At 44.9% G+C, this 21,222-nt stretch overlaps 1 protein-coding gene across 2 annotated transcripts in view; it reads right to left on the reverse strand.

Annotated features, from left to right (window-relative positions):
• Positions 1–511: 511 nt before the first annotated feature.
• Positions 512–21,222, reverse strand: part of Washc5 (WASH complex subunit 5) — a 49,726-nt gene continuing 29,015 nt past the window's right edge. The window contains exons 12-29 of one of the 2 annotated variants that reach the window (XM_028753840.1): positions 20,674–20,786; positions 19,042–19,208; positions 18,887–18,962; positions 18,060–18,170; positions 17,134–17,274; positions 16,379–16,459; positions 15,747–15,848; positions 14,857–15,036; positions 13,548–13,672; positions 11,436–11,598; positions 10,763–10,865; positions 10,595–10,674; positions 9,579–9,682; positions 8,682–8,811; positions 7,033–7,129; positions 4,614–4,767; positions 2,875–2,962; positions 512–881 (exon numbers count right to left, since the gene is read on the reverse strand). In XM_028753840.1, the coding sequence (XP_028609673.1) occupies positions 825–881; positions 2,875–2,962; positions 4,614–4,767; positions 7,033–7,129; positions 8,682–8,811; positions 9,579–9,682; positions 10,595–10,674; positions 10,763–10,865; positions 11,436–11,598; positions 13,548–13,672; positions 14,857–15,036; positions 15,747–15,848; positions 16,379–16,459; positions 17,134–17,274; positions 18,060–18,170; positions 18,887–18,962; positions 19,042–19,208; positions 20,674–20,786 (2,072 nt within the window). In that variant the 3' untranslated portion in view covers positions 512–824. Of the gene's footprint in view, positions 882–2,874; positions 2,963–3,326; positions 4,521–4,613; positions 4,768–7,032; positions 7,130–8,681; positions 8,812–9,578; positions 9,683–10,594; positions 10,675–10,762; positions 10,866–11,435; positions 11,599–13,547; positions 13,673–14,856; positions 15,037–15,746; positions 15,849–16,378; positions 16,460–17,133; positions 17,275–18,059; positions 18,171–18,886; positions 18,963–19,041; positions 19,209–20,673; positions 20,787–21,222 lie in introns of those variants that run through there. The other variant, XM_028753839.1, reaches the window with a different exon arrangement.

Consider the following 21,222-nt stretch of genomic DNA (forward strand, 5'->3'; position numbering starts at 1 on the left):
ATTTCAGACGGGTCTCTTGCTCAACCTGGAGCTCTAAGCAGCTTCTGTTTCCTTCCTTGTTGTAACCACAGGGGTTCTACTAGCTATAGGTTCCGGCTGAGACTCCTGCCGTGTCTTGGATTCTACGTTATCCTAGTGGATGGCAACTCCCTTGCAGAGGAATTTTCATGTATAACCAAAAAGTTTATCACTAAACCTTTACAGCCCCGCCCCTGGCCCTACCATCTCCCAGATAGAAAATCCTATGGCTAGCAACCTGGTTGTCTGGCTTGGGCAGAAGCTGGAAGAATAGCCAGCACAGGGAGCCCTAGAGGAGCTTCTGGGACCCCAGGGTGTCTGGGACTAGAAGATGGGAAACCTCAGAAGACAGCAAGTAGGACATGAACTGAGTTTACTGTTGGGCTGTCAGTGGTCACTAGAGACCTACAGTGGGTGGAGCCTCACCCCCACCCCAGTCTGTTGCAGGTTTCTTACAGGGTGTCAGTTTTCCATCATAAGCAGGACAACTCACTACCGGCAATGCTGTTTTACTAAAGATCTGGAGTTGCACAAATAGTTGTTTAGAACATAAGACAAAATGGCTTCATCCATCAGTTACACTGAGCATTTAGAAGGGGCAAGTATAAAACAGTTCTGCTTCTACATGATAAAAATTCCATATGATGCCATGATTTAAACAATGTATTAGAGCTGAGAGCCATCTTCCTTAGAATGGCTGATTCCCACAAAGGGGGGAAATGCAAGTTGCATGAGGAGTCAAGTATCTTCACTTCCAAGTTCATTTTAATCACAGAGTATCCTGTCACTGAAGCAGGAGAAGGAAGTCACAGGACTGTTCGGAATTCATCGAAAATGAAGTTAGGCACATGAGCCTCAGCCACCTGGAATATTAGGCAGAAATTAAATTATAGCATTGTCGATGAAGAAACTCACAGTTTTACATACGAAAATTCAAGAAGTGAAAGTATCTGTTGGAGGAAGGTGAAGCACTGGAATGAGCACAGGTAAACTGGTCTTAGTGTCTCCTTACAGTGCACCAGGACACACCACCACCTGAGGGGGGAGGCCGCTGTCTCCACAAGCAGGCTTGGCTCCTAGTGGCATTTGGATCTAGGATTATGCCAATGAGACAGACAATAAGGAGAACTCTGAGGCCGGAGAACAGGAAGGCCTTGAAAGGCCTGCATTCCTTAACTGCTTTTAGTGACAGTGGCATGGAGGTGGGGGTGGGGGAATGGAACAGGTGATCTCTGAGCTAGATTGGAAAAACACTGTTGGTGTGTGTTTGTGTGTGCATGTGTGACAATGAGCATAAAGATCTTATTAAAGACATTTAAATAGAGACTTAACCACGAGGTTAGGTGAAAGGGGCATTTAGAAGCAAGACACAACCAGCTGCAGATACAGCTCATTATGGGAAGGGCTGATGGAACTTGCAATCTCATGATACTTCCACAAAATCTATGCATACCCCTGCACATGTATTGGTGAACATCTGCGCATGTATATTGTGTATGTTAATCTCTAGCAGGAAAATTCCTAGCAGTGGAATTTTGGGTCTCTGGGGTAATTACACCATCGAAGATTTAAAGGACCAAGCTAAATACCCCTTAAAGGATGAGGTTGCTATTTGCCCATTCACAGCATGGAGACTAAACCCTTCCAAGCACAGAGCCAACATCTCACTTGAGTCTAGCTTGGTTTGCATCCTAGGTGTAAGCAGGGCCAAGCCTTTCCCAAATGTTTACCCTGCTTGTAATTCACTAAACTGTCTGTTAATATCCTTTACCCATCTCCCTACTGAACAGAACATTATCAATCAAGGAAATGTCCATTTCGTCAGTTTATAGATAATAGTTCCTGTTTCATCTCTTGGTTTTTAGAGAGGCGGTTGACAGCATTTAACCTAGCACTATTTAGAGAGTAAATCTGAATATTTGCCTTTTTCTTCTCTTTGAGTTACAGTGAGGAAGTTATGCTGGTATATATTTGTCTAGGTGTCTGCTAACCGATCTGCATCATAATTCATGTAAACTCTGCCAGCCACTGGTGTTAGTAACATGGGTGCTGAACTCAGATTGTCAGGCTTGGTGGCAAGTACCTCTACCTGACAATCCATTTTGCTGGACTCTATTCTTAACCTATTAATTTTTAAAAACAACAACAACAAAAATCATTCCTTCCAGCATTTGTTACAGGTCTTTACATTTCTTTTTTCTTTCTTCTTTTTTTTTTTTTTAAAGAATTATTTTATGTATATGAGTACATTGTAGGTGTCTTCAGACACACCAGATCCCATTACAGATGGTTGTGAGCCACTACATGGTTGCTGGGAATTGAACTCAGGACCTCTGGAAGAGCAGTTAGCGCTCTTAACCACTGCTGAGCCATCTCCCCAGCCCAGGTCTTTACACTTCTGAACTCAAACTTTCCTTTGTGTTTAAACTTCCTAAGGTTGATATTATTAAGGAGGGCAAAGAAGAAACTCCCTAGAAGGTAAAAAGCAGTTCTTCATGACTAGAAGCAGTGGCCATACATAGTGTTGGCTGTGGTCTGGACTTAAAGTGCTGTGGGTACTTGGTTGTTATGGAGAGAAAGAACAAGCTTTGTTCTTATGGGAAGAACATATCATTTTTCCCTGGCCAGTTAAGAATCCCTTCCCTGCCTGCTCACCTCACTGAGCTGGCCCTTAAGTGGGTGGAGAGGAGGGAGACAGAAGCCCTCTACTGTGCATTTGAGTGCAGGCTGCAGCAGTGGTAGGGGTGAGGCATCTGCTGAGGACCTACAGGACCTCAGTCCTAGTCCGCCCAGGGCTGCTGTCCCTACAGCCTGTGGCTAGGTCATTACTGTCAGCTTTTACTGTCTCTGGCTTACCCTTCGGGGGAGTTTTGTGTACCGAACATAATCCTCCAGGAACAGAAGGGCACCCACAGCATCTGCAGGCATCTCAGGCATCTTCTGGCTGTAAAAGAAGTCTGGGTCAGCTAGCTGCACTGTATGCTAACATGCCCTTACCTGACTAATGAGCAGTATACCATATCTGCAACAAACCCACAGGGCACCCCCTTGATTCCTATGAAGAAGTAATTAACCTGCTTTTATTTAGGAACCAAGACTGCAGGAAACAAGCTAACCAGGAGCTGTCGATCAGGGGTGAAGGCACCTGCCTCTAAGTGTGATGGCCTGAGCTTCATGCCCAGAACTCATGAAGGAAGAGGAGAACTGGCTCCCCAGAGGTTGTCTTCTGACCTCTGCATGCTTGCACTGAGTGGAACATGTACACACATGTACACACACAGGCAAATACATGTAACTAAAGAAAAGCAAAGCCAATCCTAACCTTGTCTCTGGCTTATAATATGGTCCTGCAGTCTGTCTAGAGTCTGGACAGACAGGTCTACACTCTAGAGTCATCTCCTGTGGATGTCCTTCAGACTCCATGAGGCAATCAACACCTGTCAGCTTCCACGCTGCCCCATCCTCTCAGCCTTCAGCTACATTGGTTTGCACACTCATCTGAAGTAAATGAGTAGCTGGGACTGGTGGTACCAGATCTGCAATGCCATCTACTCTGGAGGCAGAGGCAGGAAAATTCCAAATACAATGTCCACCTGGTCTATAGACTGAATTCAGGGCCAGACTGGGAAACAGTGAGACAACGTCTTGAGGAGTAAAAGGAGGGCTGGGACGTGGCTCAGCTTCAGAGCTCTTGCCTGACGCATACAAGGTCATAGCAGAGCAGAATGATCTGTTATATTGGCAAAAACAAGCTAATGGCAATCTGCTAAGTTCACGTTGGGCCAGGCTGACCCTTTCAGGCAGCAGAGGAGGGAGCTTGGGGGCAGTTGGTTTGTTCTATCCTAGCGAAGCCCCAAGTGCACAGAAGGGAGCAAAGGAGCAGAAAAGGAAGGCTTATACGTTTGTTACCGAACAGCAACCTGTGAGCCCTGTCTTGTTAGACACTTTCCCCTGGCCTTGACACTGAGGAATCATCCCCCTTCATGTGTGGAACGTGTCCTGGTGTGGTCACATTGAGGAGTGTGACTCCCCTTTGGTGTGGAGAGCCATGTCTTAGCGGTAGAGGAGCAGGACTGCAGGGCTTACTCCACCCTGAGAGCCGGAGCCAACATGGCAGAGGCACAGGTCCGCGCTTGCTCTCTCATGCTGTCTCCTAATCTCCGTCAAGATCCAGTCTTACTGCCGGGCGGTGGTGGCGCACGCCTTTAATCCCAGCACTTGGGGGGCAGAGGCTGGCAGATTTCTGAGTTCGAGGCCAGCCTGGTCTATAGAGTGAGTTCCAGGACAGCCAGGGCTACACAGAGAAACCCTGTCTCGAAAAACAAAACAAAACAAACAAACAAACAAACAAAAGATCCAGTCTTCCAAAGCCCCTGCCAGTACAACTACAGGGCATTTCCTGCCGGGGAGGTGGGGGGGGGAGACAAAGGATAAACACTTGGGTGCTTGCTTCTTGGGCAGGTGCCCCGACTTGGTTGTAGAACTGAAGCACCACCCCACTCCTGTCAGGACAGCAATGAGAAGGATTTGTCGTGAGAGGTTGCAGTCCCTTTTTGTGACACTAAGTTCCATTATTTCTGATTGGCCCTCCGTACCTTGTGCACTGCTCCATTGTGGAGCGAATAAACTGACCAATCAGCGCCAGGAACTGCTCAGTGTACCGGGAGTGGAACTGCTTCAGCAGAGTCAGCAGGCCCAGGACGAGTGGTGGCCAGTCAACAGGGTCAGCAGGTTTCCGACAGACCATGCCTGTGAGGGAACAAGTTACAACAGCCAGTGAACTGCTTGCTTTTGACAGTGTCTACTAAATGTCAGCCCTCATCAATGCCATCACTGCTGGCAGGTGAGTATTTTGAGGAAGCAGTAATTCAGGGCTATCTCTTAAACTAGCCATGGGGCTGGGAGAGCATTCTAATGGTCTGAAGGGTTTAGTTTTTATCATTACTGTTTATTTGTTTTGCACTATTAATACCCTCTATGATAGAGACTTAAGATGTACAGTAACGTGAATAAAAAAACAAAAATCACCTCAAACTGACTTCAGTTAATGGCAGCATGGCATTCTAGATACCCAGAAGCATCTTACTAAATCAAATCAGCTAAAATTCAGGTTAAAATGCTTTAAAACTTAATGTTACACGACAAATGTTTTTGTTTTTTTTTGTTTTTTGGTTTTTCGAGACAGGGTTTCTCTGTGTAGCCCTGGCTGTCCTGGAACTCACTCTGTAGACCAGGCTGGCCTCGAACTCAGAAATCTGCCTGCCTTTGCTTCCCAAGTGCTGGGATTAAAGGTGTGCACCATCACTGCCCGGTGCACAACAGTTTTGAGTGTTGATAAGAACAGAATCTGCTGAGGTCAAGTGAGTGGAAGAAGGATGGCTGAGATGAGCCTGTACACCACGCTCTGGTCCCTCACTCAGGACATCTGTAAAAGCTGGACCTGCCTGCATGGCTATGCTGAGGAGGACTGATGTTTAGGGCCGTTTGGGTTTGGGAGCATGTGGACATGTTAGATGTATAGCAGCTGCCTGTGAGGCTATAAAGCTACACTCAGCAGTGCTGCCATGAAGACAGATCAGTGCATCAGCGGAGTCCAGACGGTTTGACCATCAGATGATCCACAGACTTTCTACAAATACAACAAGCAATTTAATGCAATTTAAGCATGTTAATCTTGTTAACACGATGCTGAAATTGGATAGCTTCGTGGAGGGGAAAGGGGAAGAAGATGAACCTGCCCCCCACATTACACCAGAGGGGAAAAATAACTTGGATGGTTCATAAACATAGTGCAAAAGCTAAAACTACAGACTTTTCTAAAAATGAACTGGCAAAGCAAAGTCTTCCAGAAAACACTGAATAGTCACAGGGTCCTCTGAGTGATGCTTGTTTCTAAACCTAAGACTCAGTGTCCGACTATCATGGGACGGCCTTTAGTTGGTTCCACCACTATAAACAGGTGAACGCAGCGCTTGTGAGCACTGGTGGGAAGGGGCCAAGGCAGAACTCAAGCAACACTGTGCCTCCTTTCCACAGCGAGTACTGCTCAAAGGGCCACGCCTGACAACGGGGGGCACTAACAGGAACTGTCAGAGGAACGAGGCCTAGAACTAGTGAGTATTTCTGAATGAGAGGAATAAAAAACAAACCAAAACAACAACAATCACAAAAACAAAACAAAAAACAAACTAAAACCAAAAACTTTTAAATGTTAGGCCCTAAACAGAAGCCACAATTTTACTTTAAAAACATTTTAGGAGACAGGAAGGAAAGTAAAGAAGAGATACATTTTGAAGTGTTTAAGAAAGGAATCATACACTCTTACTTGTAGAAATGTTCTTATAGTGCTACTGAACGAATGGCTGTATGCTAGGTAATATTAAAACCAATTAAGTGTTATAAAGGATTAAAAAAAAAAAAAAACCCTGCTTAGTTAGATGTAAAGTCTAGAGACAGAGGATGAACCTGGGAATCTCCTAGGTAATTACAGAGATGCTCACAATAAACCGGTCAACAAAAAAGTAAGTAGTATCATTAGCCAGGACACCTACATCGAAAGCTTTGATGTGTCTGTATCAAATGTTCCAGCATGTAGTCATGTGTACATGACAGTCTGAGATGCTCATGCATCAGTCCCTTCTCCTTAACTACACTGGAACTCCTATGACATAGTCCAGGTAGGCAGCAGCACATGGACACTTGTACGAACAGAACATGCACATAAAGAAGTTTCTTACACACCATAATCACAGCTACGTGGGCACTGACTGAGGAGAGCCAAGTAAAGACGCCTCACATTCTGCAGGAGGCAGGTGCACTTGGCTAAGTACCCACTGTGTACACTCCATCAGTGATACTCTACTGCAGTGGCGCAATGAGACTATTTCATTCATGTGTATTTGGTTATGAAAAGGTCTGATGTATGTATGACACAGCAATATAGTCAGAGCTGTGTCTGGAGACATTGATCTACTGCTTGTTTATTACAAAGCAAAACTTTGGCATCCACCATACCTAGATTCTTGTTATACTGAAGTTTTGGCAACTGCGCGATCAAAAACAGAAAGTTGACGATCGGGAAATAGGGTAAGCGCTTCGTTGTTACGTAAATCTGGAAAGAGAAAGATAAGAAAGAGGGATAGTTTCTTCATCTTACAGAATACCACAGAACACCGTTTCAAACGGAACGCTCTGATATGCCTTTAATTTGCTTTTCTGACGCCTCCGAAGTACAGTTCAGGACAGGCACTGCCCTTGGAGACCTGGCCCTGACTTCTGAGGGACATCAGTGCTTTCTGGGGCTTGCGGTCTTTTGCTGCTTTTGGAGATTCACTCCCCTGTGCTCTGCACACCTACATGCTTTAGCCCTTCAGCTCTCCTTGGAACGAAGAGCTCTGCTCAGAGATTAGAGGTCCCTCACCCCCAATCCTCTTAATATCACCTCTAAAGGGAGGGACAAGAGGCATGAGCAAGAATGGCAGCGGCCAGCAAAGTCAAGAACAGGGAAGCTGTGCGCTGGAACCAGGACTCAGCAGCTGACCGGGGCTGTGCTTCAGAGGACTCAAGTTCGGTTCCCAGCACTGACAAGGTGGCTCACAATTGTCCTTAACACTACTTCCAGGGGACCTGACATAGCATCTTCTGATCATCTTGGGTGTCAGGCACATACATGGTACACATACGTACATATAGGCAAATACTCATGCACATAAGCTACATCTTAAAAAAGAGTAGTGAAGGAGATGGAAAGGCAAAGGGAAAAGATCCAGGTGGCAGAGAGCAGGGCGTGACAGCAACTGCTGAGGAAAAAGCCAGTCCTCCTTTGTCATATGCTTTCCCCAGGCAGTCTCCCACCCAGTTAACATGGCAGAAAACTCAGGGCAGACAAAGGCATGCCATCCCTCAGCTGGCCTTCAGTCCACATAAGACAAGGAAGCACGCTAATTCAGACCCCAGGCTAGACACTGGCTAGCTCCCCCATTAGTGAGGAGACTGGGGAAGTCCTGGATCCCTTCAAACCTCAGGATCCTTGCCCAAAGATGGCCTTTTTGATGGGACTCCTTAGCACAGAGCACTCGGATGCCAGCTGCCCTTTAGGTTTTTCATTTTAGCTTTATTCTCGGACAGGATCTTATTATTACACTTTAAAATTTTCTAAAGTAACCAGGGTAACTATCTAAAATGGTCACGTTTCTGCAAGAACACATGTAATATTCATGCCAAGGAAGAGACATTGAAAGTACAGTTCAGGACAGGTACCGCCCTTCGACACCTGGCACTGACTTCGGAGGAACATCAGTGCTTTCTGGGGCTTGGAGCTGTACAATGTGGAGCCCGGCACTTGTAACTGCAATTCCTCATGGTCATCGGGGAAGTGCAAGCAAGACAGAGTCGTGTGACCATCTAAGTCCCAGGTGAACCTGCACTGACACTTTACTTCCACTTCTCCAGAACCCTGACCTAAATCACATCAGTCTGACAGCCAGGGAGGTGACATCTTTTAGAAAGGTCAGAACGTTTTCTAAAAGGGGTTCTGAGGGCTGAATATAGGTTTCTGGAATATTTTCACAGTGATCTGTTATATAGACAAACTCACCTTTTATACCACACAACCCTGTAACACCCCTCCACACCCCCCTCCATTTTTATATTTAGTCATTAACCTTATTCAGGGGGTTGTGAATGCCAGCTGCCTCCAGATAGGCTGTGATTTCATATAAGAGTGTGTTATCTTCTTTGGGGTAAGGAAGCGAAGGGTCTCGATAGTGGGCTTCGATGTCAGCCAGGAGAGCCCTAAAGGAGGAGAGAAACAGTGACAAACATGAGTGGGCAGCTGAGTTTATACATCTGCAACCACGTCTTGTCCTTCTGTCTCCTGGTCTGCAGGCCTCTGACTGTGTGTCACTGTGAAATCTTACCTAGAGTTACTGTCTCTTGGAGTCAAGTTAAACCAAGTGGTTTCGCTACTGAGATTATGAAAAAAATTATTTGCTTGTGTTTGCCTGTACGTTTGTGTGTGCCTGCCCATGGAGGCCAGGGGAGGGTCTCCGATCCCCTGGAGCCTGAGTTCCAGGTGGTTGTTAGCCATCTGACAAGACGCTGGGAACCAAACGCTGCTCCTCTGAAACAGCAACGAGTGCCCTTACAGCTGAGCCATCTCTCCAGCCCCTCACTAGTCAACTGTTTTTATGAGCTGGCTAGAATGTTTCTAAGACTTATTTTCTTAGAAGAGGTGACTCTGAAATGGAGAAACTTGGATTGTTTATCTGCGCAGAAAGAAATGAGAGCAGCTGTTTGGTGGGGAGCAGTATGTGTGCACCCCAGGATATGATAGCCTGCTTTCCCCTGCTCTCTGGTTAACCACTGCTTAGTTCTTTAGATTCCACCTCTTGGAAATTCTAGTAACAACAGCTAAGGTGGGGCTACTAGTGCTGTGTATTATGTGAGCAATACCTGTTAAAAACCCAAAGACCTTAAATGAAGAAGATGTGAACCTGGGTGCTGGGCACCCAGGCGGGCAGCCAAGGCCCACAGGTGGCTGTCTCAACCCTGGCACTTACTTATTGAGATTGTCCAGAGCAGCTGCCAGATGTCTGGAATCAAATCGACAGGAAGAGTTCAGCTCATTGGCAATCTGTTGTCTCAGGATCTGCATCTGTCCAACCTGAGAATGAGAGAGAGAGCGAGTGAAGAGGTGGCACCTGGGGCACCTGAGAGCAGTCAGCAGTGTGCAAACCAACCTGGAGAGACTTTCAGGGATGTGCCTTTGGCTGTCACCTGTCTGCTATACTGTCTCCCAGGTAGCCATGGCAACTTTGGTGCACTGTAACTGCCTCTGGCTCTTCTCTCTGTACCACCTGAGCAACAGCCACAGCAGCTTTATATCAGCAATAACTGTTTTTAACACCAGGGAACAGCTGAGGTCAGAGGTATCACTGCACCCTCACTTAGATACAGTAGGAGACCGGATTCTAAAACAAGCTGCCTTCCATCTGAATATTCAATTGCCTCATTTGTCTTTATTCCTCATTTCCAAAGGCATGATGTTTTATTCATAGCATATGGATAATTTATGCGCCCAGTAATTCCTGCTTCTTGACATCCAGGCAGAGAGACACAGCGGGGAGAGGAACAAATGCACTCTTGTAATGCCATGAGGAATAAATTTGGTCTATAACTCGATAGATCAGAGCACTGCATGAACTTGGAGGAAAATTCCCATTTCCTTGTTCAGGAGTACCTCTGACTGGAGGCAGTTCAGAAAGAACACATTTTCTTGAGCACACAGGAAGCTGTGTGTCCATCCATGAAAGGCCTAGTCAGTGGCAGCTCCAGAAAGAAGGATAAAGGAATGAATGGTGTGGGCAATAAGGAAATCATGGAGTTCAGCTTTAATGACAAAAGGAAGGAATGGGTTTTCATAAACCATAAAGTCATAGGAAAATAATAATTTACAAACTACAGTGTTGATTATCCCTGTTTTCCAAAGCATACCTTCAGTACACAGTACTGATTACCCCGCCCCCATAGCATACCTTCAGTACACAGTATCGATTACCCCGCCCCCAGAGCATACCTTCATTATAGCCTCCAGGTAAGCACTCCAGATCTTCTGTGTTTTGGTGATGGCAGAAAGATACACTTTACTTGAATTTGCTGAAAGTTAAAATATAATCTTAATCCAGTCAATTCAGGAAGGCTACAGTACCTTTCTGTCAGCCTTGGGGAGTCTCAAGACACTTACCTACTATGCTTCTTAGAGGGCTGACAGCACTCATGAGTGTTTTTAAAGTTTCTTGAACAGTTCTCTCTCTCAGGATAATTTTCTGAAACATACTGAGGAAATTCTACAAACAAGAAGTCACAATCAAAATGTAAACATAACAAAGCAACACTCATGTTAACTCAGATACTGTGTAAACATCACATGTCTAGGTTACACGGCCCCAAATGGGAAGGGAGCAGGTACTCAGGTTTTTACTAAGGGCAGAGGCTGTAAGGAGGAGTTAAGGCTTCAAAACCAAGTCTCGCTTTCCCAAGTTGTAATTAACTCAAACAATGTACCTATAAAATTACAACACTCGCCAAAGAAGTTGTAGCTTACTCTCTATCTAGTCCAATCATCCGTGCCTCACACAGTGTGAGCGACCCCTTCCCAAAACCTGGGGTTCAAGACTGACTTAGGACAGAAAGTGGGCCAAGCAGATGTCCATTGATATCTGCTTCCTAGCTACACAGGAATAGTGTGACCAGCTGCCTCATACTCTTGTGACCAATCTGGATGCCAGGCCTTCTCTACCATGACAGACTAGAGTCTCAAAGTGTGAACCAAACTATAGCCTTTCTTCCTTAAGTTGCTCTTGTTAGACATTTTACCACAGCAGTGAGAGGAGTGACCGATGTGGGCCCAGGCTCACCTGTAGCTCTTTCACAATCATGAAGCACAGAAGCCTGTCCAATCCATTCAGACCAAAAGTCCCCAAGGTGGTCTGGATTTCTGAGAAGAGGCGGCTGCTGGTCACTTCTTGGTGAGTTTTCATGTCATACCAAGTGTTCAGCTGGTCTATGTAACATGTCATTCTAAAGCAAAAGATAGGAACTGCGGGATCCAAACCCAGGGCACTGGCCACATGACTCTGTTTTAGACAGTCTTACTAAGTAGTATGGTGTAACCTGGGCTCGCACCAGTCCCACCTCACCCTTCTGATGCTGGGATTGCCGGTGTGAGTAGGCACTGCTGGTTATGACTCGTGTCTCCTCACTTCTGGCCAGGCACTCTCTCTTGTCTGCCCAATGACTGCCCAGATGACCCAGGGAGTGAATGAAGCTCAGCTAGGCCTCCTTTCCCACTGCATGCTCCTGCCTTGGTTTTACTTATTTCACTGGGCTGAGCTACTACTGGGAACCAATCCGAGAAGACAAAGTTCAGTTCAGCTGCCAGGCTGGAGGACTCTAGGGCTCAGCTGCCTTTCTACACAATGTTTTGTAAAAATTTCCATAGACTGGGGACAAAGGAGAGCCTAGTACCAGTTGGTAGAGAAGAGGCTTAGAGTCTTTGAGCAGAGGCGGAGAGGGAGGATGAAGCTCATTAAACAGCAGATGCCCTTCTCCTCGGCACCTCTCAGTGACTCTTGTTGGTCTCAGGAATGCAGCAAGATGACAACAGTGGCAAGGAGCACCACCATCTACCGAGCACTCAGTGGTATCCTGTGTCACCCTCGTAATAGCTCTGTGAAATACAAGCCAGCTAACCTCCATTTTAGTGAGGAGAAGATGGAGGGCCAGCTAGGCCTGCTCCCAAGATCATATAATCTCAAACTTTTGGTTCTCAAGCCATTGAAGGGCCCTGAGTAACTAGTGAATCCTGCAGAAGGCACAGGTGTCCTCATTCCACTTCTAGGTCATCACGGCAGGTGTGGGGTGAACCAGTCTGCAGGTCAGACACGCTCTACATACATGGGCTTCAAGTTATAAACACCACCAACACCATACACACGTGGGGCTTAAGACGGAGCTGATAGCCTCAAGAACAAGGAAGTTAGACTTGGAAGTAAATGTGATACATCCTTAATGCCCAGGCCCAGGGTGTCCTGTTACTCGGTGCTAGCATTTTGAATGTGACACTTGAGAGGAACCCAGCTCTGATGATGAATTCCCAGCCACGTCTAATCTCTGCTGAAAGTAGGAACAGGTTACTAGGCAGGGTAGTTTTCTACAAAGGCTCAGTGATTCCAGACACCTACACAAAGGACTATTTATTTTCTTGCCTGTGACAGAAAGAAAATATATCTACTAGAAATCTCAAAAAGTCCATCTTCAGTTGACTGACTTTCATAAATCTTAAGGGACAAAAGAAGCCAAGACTAGAAGGCAGTATGGAGTGTTTAGGGAAGGCATATACTTTCAGAGAGACAAGGGTAGGTGGGGAGAGAAAGGAAGGTTCCTTTCTCTCTGGGAAAGTCCACCTTTCATGAGCCTCTGTGAGCATGTGCCCAGGGGTAAACTGAGTCACACAAGACAGAAACCTGCTCTTTCCTCAGGTGGTCATTGCACACTGCTTCAGCTGAGGCTCCAAGGAAGAGGAAATGGGTTTAGCTGGATTTACTGAGCAACACTGTGTTGCTTAGCAACAGTTTTAATTACATGAGATTCTCACCCAGACCCTGCTGAAGGCTGAACCCACGTGACAAAGGCACAGATTCACTGCACACAAAGCTATATGATGTGCCCTTGACTAGCACAGTGCTTTAGTGACTGGGGCTTGGCATGATCCAGGTACATGCTTTTTGTGTCTGAATTTCTTCATCTATAAAGTGGTAACAGCAACAAGGCCTGCTGCCTAAGACACCAAGGATGTAAGGAGTGAGGATGCAGATTCGGGGGACATGCTAAGGGACATGGGCCAGTGCTCAGTAGACAATGGCTCTTATTAAGTGCTTGGGTGCTGGACTAAGGACAAGGGAGCGCACCTCGGTGACAGAGCATGGTATCAGGAGATCTGAAGCTCAGCCATACGCAGAGATACTTACTTTGGGTCTGTGATCCGCAAGATTTCTCTGCAGAGCCGACCAATAAACGTTATAGACTCATCCACAGGCGCGAACTTTGGGATTGGAATATGAGTGGACTGGTACATACTCTGCCAGTCTTGAATCTAGAAAACAAAACCGTAAGTGTCTAGTTCAATCCTGATAGTGTAATTTGGTATCTTTACATAATCTTACAAGCTGTTCATGAAGAGGAACAATTAAGTGTTCCTCGGTTTTGAAGAGAAAAAATTTAAGTCACCACCAAAGGACTCACCAAATGTTAAAAAGAACATAAAAAAAAAAAAAGAAACCATCGCTGAAAAAGGAAGTAAGGGCTAGAGGTGTGGCTGGGCGGGTAGAGCGTGTGCCTAGCATGAACCCAGGGTTCCACCCCAGCACCTCATCAGCCAGGTACAGTGATGCAGGCCTGTGATCCCGGAGCTAGGGAGGTGGAGATGGGAAGACAGAACGTTCAAGGTTATCCTTGGCTAGATAGTGAGTTGGGGGCTAGCCTGGGCTGCAGAACAGTGAGAAATAAAGAGAGACAGAGAAACATGGTTCTTTGTCTTGTGAGTTGAGATGGACAATGACATCTAAAGATGTAAAATATCATAAACTTCAACAATCTTTTGAAAGTGTCACCTGAATGTGCCAGCCTTGTTAAATGCTACGTAAAAGCAGTGACATTTGAGTTTGTGGCTATTTTGTGGTTCATGGGATAAAAAAAAAAAACAAACCAACTTTCATAGCTATTTTTCACAGAAGACACACACGGCCCATAAATAGACAGCCATTAGGGAAGCAGACATCAGAACCAGGCCCCTTCACAACCCCAAGACTCAGAAGCGGACAGCAGCAAGTGCTGCCTGGGGCATGAGGAGGCGGACGCCCATGCCCTGCTGGAGGGATGGAGGCCTGCAGTGCTGCTGTGGACAGACTGGAGCTTCCTCCACAAGCCAAAAAGCATCACGGGGTCAAGAGCGGTCCCAAGGCTTCCACTCTCAAGACCCTGGGTTCTAACAAGCAGAGCAGCTGATGCTAAGGCCACTTAGTGACGTCTGCTTTCTCCTCACACAGAAAGCTCCCTTAGGGCAGGTTCCACGTCCACTCTCCTTCTAGCCTCAAGTCTCCGAAAGGTGCTCTGCGGGGCTTAAGGGTTCTCAGTAGCATCACTTAGACAAAGAGCAACCACCACTACCACCACCACCAACACAAAACTTTCATGTTGGTATTGCTGAGATATGGAGTGTGTATTTTAAATATGAGGGATAACAGATACAGTCAAGAATTTAAAAAACTTGCTCTTTACCTTTGTTCTTAAGAAGTTATTACACTCTTGCTCCACATTATAATTTATAATACGAGAGACTTCCTCCTGCCAAATCTTCAGACCATAAATGTTGACATAGTCCTGTATATACTCGAAAGAACGATGGAATCCATCCATGGTGGCTCCCAGCTCTTTCAGCTTGGGCATCAACTCACTTGGCTATACACAAGAGGACAGAAAAACTGTCAGCAGGAGTAAGCTGTCAACACTAACACCTCCTTTAGACTTTAAACTACACACTAAGGGATTTTAGTCATGTTTTAACCGTAGTCAAAGCTTTAGAAAGGTTTCCTTCTGCAGCTAGGTTGACTGTCGGGCAGTGCTGTGAGACTCTCTAAGAACAGACATCACTCATTTGGGAAGGAATCTCATACAGCGGATATAAAGATGAATACTGATGACCTCAACAGTATCAATTTATGAACACATCTAATATTGTACATCTAACACTTAAGTTGAATTTATTGAAGTGAAACATTCCTTACATAAAATTTTTTGGCTTATTCATTCTCTTTAGAAAAATTACCATACTTTTAAGTAGATAATGCAAACATATATATATATATGTAACCCAGTCTTTCCAGTTTCTGTCTGCTATATGGTAAACAAGTTCTTTGGAGAGAAAGTAACTAGGAGTTATAAGCACCAATTCAGTTCTTAAACACAGGAGGAGCAGGGAGGAAATAATTCATTTTAAAAGGGATTTTTTTTTTTTGAGTGGATTACAGAAAGGATCAAAAAGCATGTAAATTGTTGTCACCACAAAACATATATTGGATATGCAGGAGAGAGAAGGACCCATCTTGTTCAGAATGGTGTTCCAGTGCACACTGTGAGCTGACTGACAGGTCCATTCTGGGCATTTGTACCTTGGCCCGAGGATTGAATATCAGTCCCCGGTGGAGGGCGAAAGCCACGCGCTTAACCAGCTCTTTCCTTATTCCATCTTCCAGCAACTGCTTGGGATCCACCTAAGTGCAGATCAAAGGCATTTGATGCCCTCAGGAAAAGGCAGGCCAGCAAAAACAGAGAAATGGCTAGAGTCTGCAGTGCACCATTTTCCTATGTCATTGCTAAGTGATTTACATTTTAAAGTTCTGTCCCTAATCATCTTTAGAGGGGCAGACTGAATTATTAACCCTGTTGCCTCTACAGGACTCCATTCAGCTCAGGAAGTTTTGTGATAATTTCACAACATATTACCAAGCTGGCAGATACAGTTTTTAACTGCTTTACATTTTAATGATTTCATTAAATTCGAAGTGTCGTTTCTTACAGCCAGCAGGAAATGGTAAGATCAAAGTCCAAGTTCATGTCATATGGTCGTCTTTAATTATGAGCAATCAGGGTTATAATCTTTCGTTTCCCTCCTTCAACAAATGGGTAAAAACAAAAGTTTTGAGTAATACAAGATAGCCACATTCCTTCCTGTTCCACATGTAATTACCAGAAAACCAAACAAATCATCACAGGCCACAGAGAGCAGCGGCTCAACCCTTACCTTGATGATTCCCACTAGGGTCGTTTTCATCATCAAGATGCCCTCGGTAAAGATGGAGATGGCGTGAGTGAGTTTGGCAACCTTTAAGAGAGAGAAGGGGGATGGACTACGTCACAGGAAAGAGTCCTCACACCTACGCAAGGCTAAACAACCAGCCGACAGTCCTGCACTGATCGAAGGCAACAGGAAATGTGTGTGGCTGTGTAAAGGACAGTGGTGTGCCTGTGCCTGTGCCTGGGATGGACGTGAGGCTCTGTGGGGACAGTCACTGTCAGCAGTTCTCATCCTTTTAACACAGCACTCCTTTGTCTGGCTTCTGTTTCTCACGTCTGAACTTCAGAACTGGACTCAAGATAAGCTGCAATACCAGCTTCCTGAGGGAATTAGAAACATTTTTCACTTAACAATATTTTTAACTTACGAAAGGTTTATTGACGTAACTGTAGCTCGAGTAGTGTGTACAAAGGAGGAATGTGGCTGTGAAAAGTCCAGGTTGTGTAACACAGGAAGAACAAAGGCAATGCCAGACTGTTCAAGAGAAAACAGCTCTACAGAGAATGTGGGTGAGGAAGGCTCTCAGGGACACTAGGGAAATGTCAAGAGTACTAAAGACTGCAAACCCCGTTATGGCTGGGAGTGCAAGAACACAACCACAGGTGATCTGCTGTTCCCCGGGATAAGCAAGAGCCACTGGCTGGGGATGTTTCACGTTTTGGAGCTTTGAAAATCAAAAGACAGAAGTCAGAGTATGGCACCTCGTATCGCGGGCCAAGCTGAGCATAGTCCCGCAGCTTGTCCTTGTCCAGGCGGGTAGGCACTTCAATGATGTCATGGGTCTGAAGCTTTATGATCTTTAGGAGAGATGTGAACATGCTTTCTGGAATTATCTGCAGAACCTTTGATGAAAAGACCAGGAAGAAATACAACTGAGTATCTATACTGTTTTTTTTTTAAGCTGATGAACAAGGAAAATGAGAGCAAGAAGGTACCAGTGTGTAGGATGGCAGTTTGACAAGGGGAGATGCTGAGAAACTTAAAGAACTATCTTGAAAACTGTTAGAAGGGTGCTGGACATGTGGGGCCCACGTTTAATCTCAGCACAAGGGAGACGGAGGCAGGAAAACCTCTTGTGAGGTCAAGGCCATCCTGGTTTACATAGCAAGTTCCAGGGCAGCCAGATCTACATAGTAAGTGGTCTCAAAACCAAACCAAAACAAACAGCTGCTAGAAAACACAACCGCACGCTTTCCCACCACTGCTCAAGATGTCAGTAACATGAAGGAAAGGTCTCAGCCAGTGCATGGCACAGACTGACTTTGAACTCAGACATGGCTAGGTCCTAGATCCATTACAAATGATTAGAGCAAGGACCACGATTCTCCTGCAGACTTGAGCTAGGTTCTGGTAAGAGAATGTGAGCTGTGATATGCCCCCGAGCAGCCAGCTCTGCCCCTGAAGAGACCACATCACCTCTGCTCCTCAGCTTCTGCAACTCTGAGGCCAGCGCGATCTCCTTAGAAAGCAAATCACACTTGCATGTCTCCAGCTTCGGCAAGAATATGTTTATTTTGGGGTATTGGAAATTTCTGGAAAGATAGCTAAAGAACATGAAGCTCCACCAGGGATTTGTGTATTTAAGGAAGCGGCTAGGCAATAAAACTCAGCCAGAGGCATTCCTTACCTTTCTCACGTATGACACCAATTCTCCTGAATAATACTGAGACACACTGAGGAGGTCAGGGCTGTTAGCTTGATTAATACGGAGCAGGGGAAGATCAAGGGCAGAGGCAAGCTGAAAGGAAACAATACACTTCTGTTTCTTGCTTTATAAACGCCCTAGAAACCTTTCCCCAAAGTGGAATTTACGACGCCACATTTGTGCTTCACCCAATAGAGGGAAACAACTGTAAAGCCTCAGCAATGCCTCAAATAGGTTCTGACAATATATTAAAACCAAAACCAAACCCAAACCCCACAGCCATCTACTACTGTGGTAGTGTCTCTTCCACTGACCGATGGCAGCAGCTGGGAACCCCTGAGACATGTCAGTTATCAGACCCACCACAGACTGACTCAGCACTGTGGGAGTCGGGTGGAGAAGCTGCTGTGCTAGGTAACTCTGATGTACCCCAAAGCTGGAGAGCTGCTATTTCACAGAAGCCCTTTGCATTCAAGACTCCTTCTCACCAAAGAAACTGCTCTGTGGCCCCTCGTACACATAACACAGGCATACAGATCAAACTCGTACTGGTAACAAGCCACAGATTGACTTTAAAACATACATACTTTCACCATTTACTAAAGATGAAAGCAAATGTGCATACTAGCGAGATGGAGATTCATTTTTACAAAGAACTAAACCTTGGCTGAACATTTGATGCTGACTCTGATGAAACATTTCATAAATGTTTAGTGCAAAGTGGATAGCACTGTACCCAGACCAATGACAGTAGAGCACAGCTGACTCTTTCTTCTGTTAGAGGATGGATGTCGCCATTCCCTGCTTACCTTTAGGAATGTGGCTCTGAGTTTGGTAACCATGGATGGATTTACCCTTATGCTTTCTTGCATGATGGCTGTGAAACTGTCAAGAGGGATGGACACATGGTAAGCAGAGAGACCTCCTCCTTCATCACGGGTAAACACTAGTGTGTCCATATTACCTGTCGATTAACTGCCAGGCAAAAGAAAGGTCCCCGACAATCTGCATTGTGATCAGGACTTCCTCTTTGATGTTGATGGTCCTGATCATTTGATGGAGAAACTTTCGAGTGTCAGCAAGAAACTGGCAAACTTGTAGATTTGATTCCAACTGGTGAAATTCCTGAACCTATGTTATACAAATAATGAAACAATTCAATACATCTTCTCCTTTAAAAACACCTCAATACAGCTCTCATAAATAATTTCTTGACAAATTTTTCATTTCGAATTAAGCTTGAGAGATCTATAAAGCAAGTTCTAAGGAAGTACACAAGTGTCTAGGGTTGGAGAACAGTCCCATACTCTTATCCCATGCACAGAGACCATGATGAGTTAGTATGCTCTTCTTCCACTTTAGAAGACAAAAACACATCCTGGGAAACAATTTTCTTCCCGAGTGTGCCCACACTAAGACTGTAGTGAGTTACAGCACAACCAAAGTGCTGCTACACCACGAGGTTCTTGTTGTTTCTTTAATGTCCTCAAATTTTCATGTGTCACTCAAGAGTCCTGGGCTATATGCCTATATAAATAAGACAAACAAACAAACAAACAAACAAACCAAAAAACCAAAACAAAACAATTGAGGTTTATGAAGCTGTTCATAGTTGTGCTATAGACTAAGAAATCTCCAAACAAGTTTCTGAAGGGAGATGCTCCGAGCTAGCTAGAGGTATAAGGTGCAGTTGCTATTCAGTGACCATCAGGATAATCTCAAAGAAATAGGAAAAAAAAATCTGAAGAAATTTTGGCAAATGGAAAATATTAATTATTCCAATAGATAGATAGACTATAGCTGATGTTTTAAATGATGAGTCTGAGGTAGTGGTCTGAGATGATTATTTCATATTAACAGACAATTAAAAGTTTAAGAATGGTAGGTAGAGTAACTTCTTTGGGTACAGTCATTTTTGAGTATATAAAGACATATTAAATATTCCAGAAAAGTTGACCGATTACAAGGATAATATCATTACATAACCACTTTTAGTTTTTATTTACTCTAGTATTTTCCCCCCAAGGCACACATTCTTTACATACCTAAAAGATGGCGTAGACCTAAATTTTTTTTGTTTTTACACTTTATCACAATCTCCTTAATATTTCCAGATTCTTTTCATAATCTGGCTTCTAAAACACATATTTCCTCAAGTTCAGATCTGTGGTACTTGCTACAGCTCTACTCGCGCTGACCACTCAGTTGTTATCCCAATTGTACAACCATGAGTGTGACACCACAGGGGTTGCTTCTGATGAAGTATCTTCTTAGACATATTTTTATGAGCAAAGTATTACATGGATCATAACCTGCAACTTCTGACCTAAGACATAGTTTCAAGATCTTAAAAATTATTCTTAACTGTGTGTGTGTGTGTGTGTGTGCACACGCATGCATGTGTGAGTCTGTATGTGAGCACACAGAGGCCAGAGGTATCAGAATCTCAGGAGCTGGAGTTACAGGTGGTGTGAGCTGCCTGACACAGGTCTTGGGAGTGGACCTCGAATCTTCTGAAAGCGCAGAACGGCATAACCTCCTAACTGCTGAGCCAACACTCCAGCCCAAGTACTGTGGTTTAAAAAGACTTTCTTACCTCTTCCAAAGCTTGTATTAGTTGCACAGTTTTTCTGCCTGCAGCAGTAGAATCATCATAATTTAGAGACAGTATTTGTTTTGAGATCTCTCTGAACCAAGCTTGAAGATTTTCTGTTAATATAGAAACAAGGAAAGCATATTGAGACCCAGATTCCTGTAGCTTTGATTTAACTCAGCTTGTACAAATGTAGGTTGCATAGTACTTTTACCATGTAATTAACATCACTCCCAACAATTCTCCAACCATCAACAGCAATGTGAAGGCACGCACCGAAACAAGATAGGTTAAATTTCTGCATGAACAGCCTCATCTGTGATACTGACCACTAAAGAATGAAAGGAGGCTCATACTTCAGTTGCAAATGGTAAGTCCTAACGTGCTCACAGACACAGAGAGGGGTCAGGAGGGTACTGACTGTGGGACAGGACATGGAGTTACTGAGGAGTTCTCTGGAGAAGTGAAGATGGATAAAGATGTGGGTCCTCAGGAATCGAGACGGCTATCTATCAAAGTGTAGGACAAACAGAAACCGAGGTTTCTCGGAAA

The sequence above is a fragment of the Grammomys surdaster genome, unplaced genomic scaffold (assembly GCF_004785775.1).
Source record: "Grammomys surdaster isolate TR1022 unplaced genomic scaffold, NIH_TR_1.0 125974, whole genome shotgun sequence".
NCBI classification, from domain to species: Eukaryota; Metazoa; Chordata; class Mammalia; order Rodentia; family Muridae; genus Grammomys; species Grammomys surdaster.